General features: G+C 55.4%; 2 protein-coding genes across 2 annotated transcripts; both read right to left on the reverse strand.

The window, feature by feature from the left end:
* Window positions 1-452: 452 nt before the first annotated feature.
* Window positions 453-3277, reverse strand: LOC140262015 (pepsin B-like). The gene is made up of 9 exons (XM_072356090.1): window positions 3210-3277; window positions 2733-2886; window positions 2272-2389; window positions 2054-2172; window positions 1545-1744; window positions 1330-1452; window positions 1059-1203; window positions 744-842; window positions 453-605 (listed from the first exon to the last, which is right to left on the reverse strand). The coding sequence occupies exons 1-9, from the start codon at window positions 3263-3265 to the stop codon at window positions 453-455; spliced, it is 1167 nt and encodes a 388-aa protein (XP_072212191.1). The 5' UTR covers window positions 3266-3277.
* Window positions 3278-5299: 2022 nt separating this feature from the next.
* LOC140262103 (gastricsin-like) lies at window positions 5300-8954 on the reverse strand. The gene is made up of 9 exons (XM_072356268.1): window positions 8899-8954; window positions 8514-8667; window positions 7922-8039; window positions 7584-7702; window positions 7091-7290; window positions 6425-6544; window positions 6027-6174; window positions 5609-5707; window positions 5300-5455 (listed from the first exon to the last, which is right to left on the reverse strand). The coding sequence occupies exons 1-9, from the start codon at window positions 8952-8954 to the stop codon at window positions 5300-5302; spliced, it is 1170 nt and encodes a 389-aa protein (XP_072212369.1).
* Between the last annotated feature and the right edge of the window lie 420 nt (window positions 8955-9374).

A 9374-nucleotide genomic window follows, 5' to 3' on the forward strand; every position in this document is an offset into this window, starting at 1 on the left:
CACAGCAGGGATGCTCAGTCATGCATCTGACGTGTTAGAGATGCGTTCCCGTGGTGATGGTCCCCATCAGCCTGGAGGAGTGGTGCGCAATGATTTCCCCTCAGGAAATTCCTCTCCCCAGGAGTGTGTTTGTGGTGTAACACCAACACTGCGCATATCTGAGGGTCCCTCAGGCAGGTGCTGGGCAGTGGAACGCTCTTGCCTTGCAGGAGCTCCCCTTGCAGCAGGAGGGGCTGAGACATGCGAGCCATCAGCCTGCACTCTGCCAAACCAACTCAGCTCAGAGAGCACTGAGGCTCTGCAGTTTATTTGCAACAGGAGACTGAGAGCACAGCCTTACACAGAAACCTCGGACAGACGGAGAGCACATAAAGGAACGTAAAGGCCCATAGGAAACCCACAGCAAGGCTCGCTCAGAGCAGGAGGGGGCTGCGTTTTGCTGCTCCGCTCCTTTACACCGACTTGGCGAAGCCGATGCGGTTGTGCGCCATGTCGAAGATGGTGTAATACTCCTTGAGGAAGACATCACCCAAAATCCAGAGCGGCTGCCCATTCTGGGATGGCAGGTAGGTGACTTCGATCCCAACGGTGCAGTACCCATTGCTCTGTAAGGGGAAACAACGGGGACTCAGAGCCTGGGGAAGCACCTGAACCCCACTGCTGTGCAGGGAGGGGAGCATCGCTGCTCGCCCAGGAGCACCGGGCTCTGCTGGACCTCTGGGACCTGGGGGGGCAATACATACCTTGAGGACGTAGGCAGAGGGGGGCAGTGGGAGCCGCACCCCGTTGATGATGAAGGTGATGGTAGGCAAGCTGTGGATGTCATTGCAGTCAACTGCGTACTGTGGAGAGAGGGTGATGGGGGCATTACGGCTGGAGCAGGATGGGAAGCAGCACTGGCTGGGAAGTAAACACTTCCTGGCCATGCCACAGCACATCCCTGCTTCACACACAGCACTGCGCCCTGCAAACAACATCTGAGTCTTGCAGGATCTGCCCAAACCCAGGGCTGGTGGCTCACCTACAAACCCCACCCTGACCCCAAACACCCCCCTTACCCCAAAGCTGGTCTCCTGGGCACCCACAGCCTTCAGGAACCTCCTCAGGTACCGCTGGGGCACAGTGAGTAGGAACGTCCCTGTGTCCACGATGGCCTGGCAGCCCTGGCTGCACCAGCCCATCAGCGACTGTCCAATAGCAAATCTGAGTACAGAAAGGTGGCGGGTGTCACTCTGAGACCCCACTGGGCACAGAAACTCACCTTGTCCAGGTCTGGGAGGCTGGAACCTGAGGCTGCACACAGCTCCATCAGGGATGGATGCAACTCACTCATCGATCGCCACCTGCCAGTAAAGCTCCTGGGTCACCGGTGCCCACACAATGTCTCCAGTGAACAGCCGAGGGTCCATTCCTCCCAGCACGAGCTCTCCTCCATAGTTGTAGGTGGGCTTGCTGCAAGAACAGCGCAGTTAGAGCAGCAAGGAACCTGCATGGGGACAGCCAGAGGGACAGCGGTGCATGAGGGACACGCAGGTGGGCTTTACCGAGAGAAGTAGAAGCTGAAGATGGGCTGTTTGAGTTGGTTCTGCTGCAGCATGCCTTGCAGTGGGGTGGGGGTCCCTCCAGCCGCGAGCGCAGGGTAAGCCATCCCCATGATCCCATCAAACTGGGCATAGTAGAACGGCTGGGTGGGCTCATCCTTGCTTAGCCCAAACTCCTGGTTTCTGACTTTGATGCTCTGGATCTGGAGGCAGAGGGAGCGCCGTGTCAGGCTGTGCACTTGTGTGCAAAGAGTGCAAACCCCAAGAGTGCAAAATCAAAGAGTGCAAAGCCAAAGAGCAGCCTACAAGGTTGTAGCTGGTGAAAACACCTCTGGGCGCCTGGCAAAACTATCTGCAATCATGCAAACAAAGCAAAAACCCAGCTGGGCAACTGAAGGGAGCAGTAATCACTTTGCACTGTTTCTGCCCATCTCAGGACCTGGTTTGCACCATGCTGTCCGTACAAGAGCCGCCCCCCGCCGCCCCCAGGCCGTCCCCAGCAGTGCACCCACCCGCAGCGTGTCGTAGCCCAGCAGCACGGTCAGCGACCCGCTGCCGTAGGACAGCGTAACGCTCCGCCCGTTGTTGATGTAAGTGGAGGATGCGCCGGGGTTGAACTTGGCGTGTTTTCCTGCAGGAGAGATGAAGTGACAGAGCTGCTGGGGGTGCTGTCGCTGTGCGGCTCTCTGCTGCTCGGGGGGTAGATGGGGAGGGGCTGCGTGGCACCCACCGCATGCCGGCATGTTGCAGAGGATGGAGGGCACCCACAGGTTGGAGGAGCCGGTGTCGAAGAGCACCAGGAAGCTCTGGGGGGGGGTCCCGATGCTGATCTCCCCAAAGTAAGAGGACTGCAGACAAGAAGTGGGTTATGTCCATGGGATGGGGCTCGCCTCCACCTCCCTGCTGTGCGCCACATCCCGGCACCTTGCGGCAATGCTGGGGATCCCCTCACTCTTACAGTGACAAAGTGGAAAAGGGACTGAGCAATCTACTTCCAAACAAAGTGCTAATCAATATTACTTGTGTCCCGTATAGAACACCAGAGCTTTTCAGGCAGCCGGGGGAAAGCTTTGCTAAACTCTAACATAACCTTAAGAAAAGTGTGAGAACAAGAGCTGTTCCACTATGAGAGGCCCAGGTTCCACTCTCTGACAGCAGGACGGGGGCAGGAGGAGCAGTGAGAGGACTCACATCCAGGTGGGAGGCCATCGGCTCGTACACAGTGGAGCTCTTGCTGAAGCGGTATTTCTTAGCTGGGTCGTGCTTAATTTTCTTCAGGTAGTCCTCCAGCACTCCGTCCTCCCTCATTTTCTCCCGTATGGATTTGCCTTTCCTCAAATTGATCCTGTGCAGGAGGGGGGGGGGGGGTGGAGAGAAAAACAAAACCAAACAATAAAGCAGGAAATGATTTGGGCATCTCCAGATCTCCTCTCCTTTGGGTTCATCCTGCCATGCTGCGAGTCATCTGCACAGCAGCTCTGGGCCGGGATCACAGCCTGGGCTGCTGCTGGTGTGGCCACGATGAGTTCTGGAGATGCACGTGGCCAGAAGCATCAAGAACACCACATCCCTCAGCAGTGCCCCAGGAGCAGCACACACGTGTGATGAACTCCGCCGGTCTCTGCTCTCTGAGATCCCCCCGGCCCTGTGCTGCTCCAGCACACCCACCTCACCATCCCCTCTGTGAGCTGTAGGCACAGCACGGCCAGCACGAGGCACTTCATGGTGCAGCTGGTGGCCACGGTGCACCCGTCCGGAGAGCACAGCACCAGGCTGAGCAACCCGGCCCAGCTGCCTTTATACCAGCACGCACTGACCGCCTTATCTGCCTGCCTCTGTTTTCCATTACCGCCGTGTGTAACCCCGGCTTGAAGGGTTTCTTTGTATTTTGGACCACGAGGAACTTGAGAAGTCTTGTCGTTGGTGGGGCACCCGGATGAGAACAGAGCACCTTGCACCTTCCATGGCCAAATCAAAGTGCGGCCACTCGATAAGGGCGGCCCTTATCACGGCAGGGAGAGGAGTTATCGCACTGCCAGCATGCTGCAGCACTATCTGGATCCTTACAAATCGCTTCAACCTTTCCCAAAACAAAGGTGCTCACAGCTCATGGCGCGGGATGGAAACTGGCTTGCAGGCGGACCCAGCACCATGAGGACTTTGGGGTGTGAAGAAGAAATGGGCGCTGGGGCTGAGACTGAAAACACCTTTCCGATACCTTGTTTGGTGCCATTGCTGCAGACGTGCCTGCAGCCCCTACCTGCAGCCATTCACAGAAGGCCTGCGGTCAGAAGGGAAGATACCTTTGTTCCAAGCCCTGGCCCACCCTACAGCACCGTGCACCCCATGGGGGCTCACTGCTGCCCCCCAGCAGCTGCCGCCCTCCTGGCTCCACTGTCGCTGCACTCATCCCACGCTGGCGCTTTGCACATCTTATGCTCCCTTGGGAGTGCCAGGAAGTGTGTGTCCTTTGCTGGATACTGAGTCTATAATAAAGCAATTATCTTGTTTGCTAGCAGGATTGATAGAAAGATCAACTTATTAAGATTGGATAAAAGGCAAATTCTGTCTGAAAGCAAAGAACGGTTATCAAAACGTCAACATACCGCGTGTTATCTGCAGGTCCCCAAGGGGACTCAGGCTTGCCAAAAGACAAAGGAATAAGATGCCCTCTATAGCACATGCAAACATGCTACTTCTGTTTCCTTTTGACCCCCAAAAGTTAAACAGCATCTGTTTGCTAAGGCACTTAGTCCAACAGGAGTCGGGGAATTCCAGTCTCTGCCATCAGAGATGGCGCATCCTTGTAGAGGCAGCGCTCACCTGCACTGCTGGGCATGGACACGTGTTGGGGCTGGGCTCTGGGCACGTCCTGCTCCTCCTGTTGCACCAACAGACCGAGCTGCCCTCAGGAGAGCACTGCGCCAGGCTGCAGACGGCTCTGAAATGGAGTCCAGCCTCAGCCTTGAGCAAAGGCATTCCCAAAGACATTGCAGTCACTCCAGCTTTCTTGGTCCGCTCTGGGCTGTGTCCCACCCCTGGCAAAAAGCACAGGGAGGCGGCTGGTCCCAGCACCAGGGCGACCAACCGCCCCCTCTCCTGGACCTCTTGGACACAAGATATTGCCCTGAATCTCAGCAAATGGGAGCACGGAACAAAGGGAGCATGAGCATGGGGCTGCTCAAACAAGCACCGTGCCAGCTGGAACCTGCCAGGCACTGGGCGTCTGGGCAAAGCCCGCCTTCCACATCCCATGGGATTGTGCTGGGAGGTGTGTAGTAGTTAGAGAGGGCAGGGATATCAGACCTGTGGAATGAGGAACGATCGAACATTTGGAGCCTGGAATGTTTGCCCAGCGCCTGGCTGCTTCCAAGCATTATTTTAGCTACACAACAGCCTTGTGTGTGGTTCAATGTTGAGTTTGCTCCTGCTATAAATGGACAACCTGCAGCAGCAAGCCTGGCCGTGTCCTCTGCTTTTACCCCCTCACTTTTATTGTGTTTTGAAGGGGGGATATTTTCAGCCTCGTTTGGTTTCATTTGTATCCCCTACGCCCCCAAAAAAGGAACATAGACATTGTGAAACAAAAAAACAAACTACATACGCCTAATCTTATTTTCATGGCTCTTTTATTTCTTCACTATACGATCTGGAAAGAAACCCGCCTTCAATGCAAGATTTTGCAAGAGAAGGGGTCTGGGCTCTGAGGGGACAGAGACGCCCCAATGCACAGAGCTGTGGCACAGCACTGAGGCTGCCTACACAGCAGCGGCAAAGCCCACCCGATTGTTGCCCATGTCATAGATGGAGTAGTAGACCCTGAGGAAGACATCCCCAAGAATCCAGAGGGGCTGCCCGGTCTGGGAGGGCAGGTAGGTGGATTCAATCCCAACGGTGCAGTAGCCACTGTTGCTCTGTCAAGAAGGAATAATTGTATTGGAAATCTCTGGGCTGCACAGCTCCAGCCAGCGCCCTCCAGCTGTCCCCCAGCCCGTGTCCCCTTGGCTTCCCTCCCATAGGTCCCCCCCAAGGGCCAAGGGCAGAGGCCAGGCCATGGGATGCTGTACCTGGAGCATGTAGGCAGAGGGAGCCAGGGGGAAGCTGGTGCCACTGATGACGAAGTAGAGGGTGGGCATATTCTCGACGTTGCTGCAGCTTGCCACATACTAGGGAAAAAGAAAGGCACCGCTGGTTTGTGCCTGGTAAGGTCTGTCAGCAGCCCATGAACCCAGACATGCACGTTTCATGAGATCCATCGTTTCCTCTGTGAGGATTAGAGCAAAGCCTCAGGGATGTGGATTAGTGGGGAAATGGTGGTGGGAGGTGGGCAGTTGGATTGGATCACCTTGGGGGGTGTTTCCAACCTCAGTGATTCCGCGAAACTGGGTTTCCAATGCTCCTCCTGCCCAAGTGCTTGACAGCAATTGCCCACCATGACAGATGCATCTCCTGTCTCTCTCAGTTTTCCCAGCCCATTCTCCCTACCTGGCCATTGCCATCAGCCTGAGCTCCAATGTACTCCATCAGCTCAGAGAAGACCTGGTTGGGAACGGTGAGGAGGGAGGTTCCCGTATCGACGATCCCCTGGCAGCCCTGGCTGCAGAAGCCACTGCTCTGTGTACCAACAGTGAAGCTGTGGGTAGAGAAGACAGATGGCTGATGAAACTCTTTGCTGCTGCAAGAGGAATGCAGGGGCACGGTGTATGAGGAGTGTTCTCTACAGGTATACATCAGCATTGTCAAGAATAGCCTCCAGAGCCCAGAAAGCCTAAGATTCGAGATCCCTGAAGCCACCAGAGGTGACAGAAAGGTTCCTCTTGTGGCTGCAGATCTAAGAACAACCAGAGCTGGTGTAGAGGGAGCTGGAGAAAGTGACACTTTACTCTTCAATCGCGATCTGCCAGTAGGTCGCCTGGGTGACAGGAGTCCAGAAGATCTGCCCCGAGTACAAGTTGGAGTCGACGCCACCAAGGACCAGCTCACCACCTTGGCTGCCCTCCTGCCTGTGGGAAGAAGGCACAAGTGACACAATCATAGAATCATGGAGTGTTGGAGTTGCAAGAGACCCCTCAAGGCCATCCTGTCCTATGCAATGCACAGGGACACCCAGAGCTCCATCAGTGCTCTCAGCCCCATCCCTGCCCTTGGGGGGTCTCTGGAGATGGGACATCACCACCCCTCTGGGTAGTCTGTGTAGTGCCTCGCTGCCCTGACTGCAAAAGACTTTGCTCTTATATCCAACCTAGACCTCCCCTCTTTCAGTTTGAAACCATTTCCCCTTATCCTATCACCCTGCTGTACAGTCTGACCCCTCCTTCTTACAGCCCCTTTAGATACTGAATGGCACATCAGTAGAGATAAACAGCCACCAGTACCAGCCAGTGTGCCAGTAAGTAGAAGGGGCTGGGCAAACAGGAGAGCAGGAAGGAAGCATCAGCTGACAGCATCAGGCTCTCGTGAGGGTTTCAACAAGAAAAAATGAAAAAGATAATATTCCCAGGAAGCAGAAAGGCAGCACGAGTTGGAAGGAAGAAGAGGAGCATCCCTACCCGCTCAGGTAGAAGCTGAAGATGGGGGAGTCCAGCAGGTTTTCCTGTATCATTTGCTGCATCACAGTTGTGGCCCCACCAGCAGAGAGGGCAGGGAAGGCCAACCCCAGGATGCCATCGAAGGGGGAGTACAGAAAGTTGGTGCCAGGCTCCGTCTCGCTCAGGCCGAACTCCTGGTTTGTGACGGAGATGCCCTGGATCTAGGGATGAAGAAAAGAGGCAAAGCTGCCATGAGAGCACAGCACTGAGCACTGCGACCCACAGCAGGACAGTGGGCCACGCGGTGGGGCTCCATCCTGCAGCTGTGTGTGCACACATCAGAACAGGGGGCTGAGAGCCAAGAACAAAATCCCCCTGTTTTGCTCCTGTTCCAGCCCTGGTCTCCAGGAGTGATCAGCCCGTGTTTCCCAGGTGTGTGCCCTCTGCACGCAGTTCAAGGCTGCAGGGCAAAGCTGGAGCACCCCTCAGTCCCCCCATCCGCAGTGTCACTCACTGTCAATGTGTCATAGCCAAAGATGCCGGTGAGGCTGCCGCTTCCATACTGCAGGGAGAAATACTCATTCTGAGTTGAAAATGTGGAGGACTCATTGGGGTTGAACTTGTTGTGGTTGGCTATAGGAAAAACAAAGCAGAAGAGTGACTGTTCCATCCAGAGGCACTCAACTAGAGGCTGAGTGGCAAGCAACAGAGGTTCAGAGCAAGCAACAGGGACCTCAATCAGAGGGTAATAATTGGTGGTAATAATTGCTTATGGTAAATACAACAGCGGCAGCCAGAAGTCCCGCTGCTGCCCAGGACCCCCCTTGTGCACCCTCCTGCCCCGGAGCTCACCGCAGGCCTCGCTCTGGCAGAGTGTGGAGGGCACCCACAGGTTGGAGGAGCCGGTGTCAAAGAGTACCAGGAAGTTCTGCGGGGGGGTCCCGATGCTGATCTCCCCATAATAGGCCATCTGGAGGAAAGGGGACAGGTTTTACCCCATGTAACTCCTTAGGCACGCATGCTAAACCTCAGCCCATGCAGCCACAGGACTGCAGGTATTCTGGGGCTGCAGGGTTTGCCTGATTCCTGCTGTCCCAGTGCACAACAGCGCTGTGCACCATGCACTGTGCCCTGAGCATGGCACTGCTCTCTGTGCTTCTCCCACCAGAGCAGGCACAGTGCAGCAGCTGTGTTTACAAGCAGCACAAAGGCACGCAGACCCTTCCTGCAGTGCCACTGTCGGTGTATTTCCAAAACAAAGCACGCAGCTGAGCAGCTCCGCTGGCACTCACAAACACCCCTCTTCTCCTGCACAGCCACGAGAACAGCTCTTAAATAAACCATCGGTTCAAGGTCTTACACTGAACTTCCCAGACTCCTCTATCCGCGTCCCATTCCTCCTGCCTCATCTTCCCCTCACTGTCCCCAAGGGATGGATACTCACATCCAGGTTGTTTGCCAGGGGCTCGTAGGCAGTGGCGAAGTTGTTGAAGAACTTGTAGGCAGGGTCGTAGTGGCGGTGGTTGGCCAGGTAGTCGTGGAGCACACCGCTCTCCTTCATCGCCTCCCTGATGGACTTGCCTTTCTTCAGAGGGATGCTGCAGGCAAGAAGCAGAAGCCATCGGCTCGGTGTGATAGGAAGCAAGTTTCCATTTCTCGTCACATTCCCTCGTTTTTGCTCTCTGTTGGTCTTTTCTCCCTCCCTGCCCTGCCTGATGCTGACCCGCATGCAGGTCCCAGTTAAAACCCAGCACTCCCAATGTACATTTCACATTGCCACCCTCTTGACTCGCCACTACCCCAGAGACAGCCAAGCCCTGCTCGCTCACCGCATCATCCCATTGCAGAGGTGCAGGCACAGCGCGATGAGGATCAGCCGCTTCATGGTGAGCTGCTCTCGGAGTCCGTCGCAGTACACCTCCAGAGCTCTGCATGCGCCTTTATGTACCCCTCCGCAGCCTCTAACGCCTCCCCCCGTGCCATGCACGCGGCCAGAGGTTATCACTGCAGCCCAAAAACTTCCCTGCGGTGCTAAGGAATAACTTGGGAACTCTGAAGTCAAACATCAGCAGCAAACATCGATCTGTTTGCGAGTTATTCCTTGAAGAAAGAAACGGCCGATAAGAATGACCCTGCAAAATTAACCAAAAGTCCTCGGAGCTGAGTTTGCTGCTGCCCAATTCTTTTTGACTTGATAGGGTTATCAAAGACACCCTCGAAAGAAGTGGAAAAGATTTCATTGTGTTTTCCAGGAATACAATGGAAAGAATAACACGGGTTATCGGCAGCTCTGTTATCTCCCGTT

The sequence above is a fragment of the Excalfactoria chinensis genome, chromosome 23, assembly GCF_039878825.1.
Source record: "Excalfactoria chinensis isolate bCotChi1 chromosome 23, bCotChi1.hap2, whole genome shotgun sequence".
Taxonomy (NCBI): Eukaryota; Metazoa; Chordata; class Aves; order Galliformes; family Phasianidae; genus Excalfactoria; species Excalfactoria chinensis.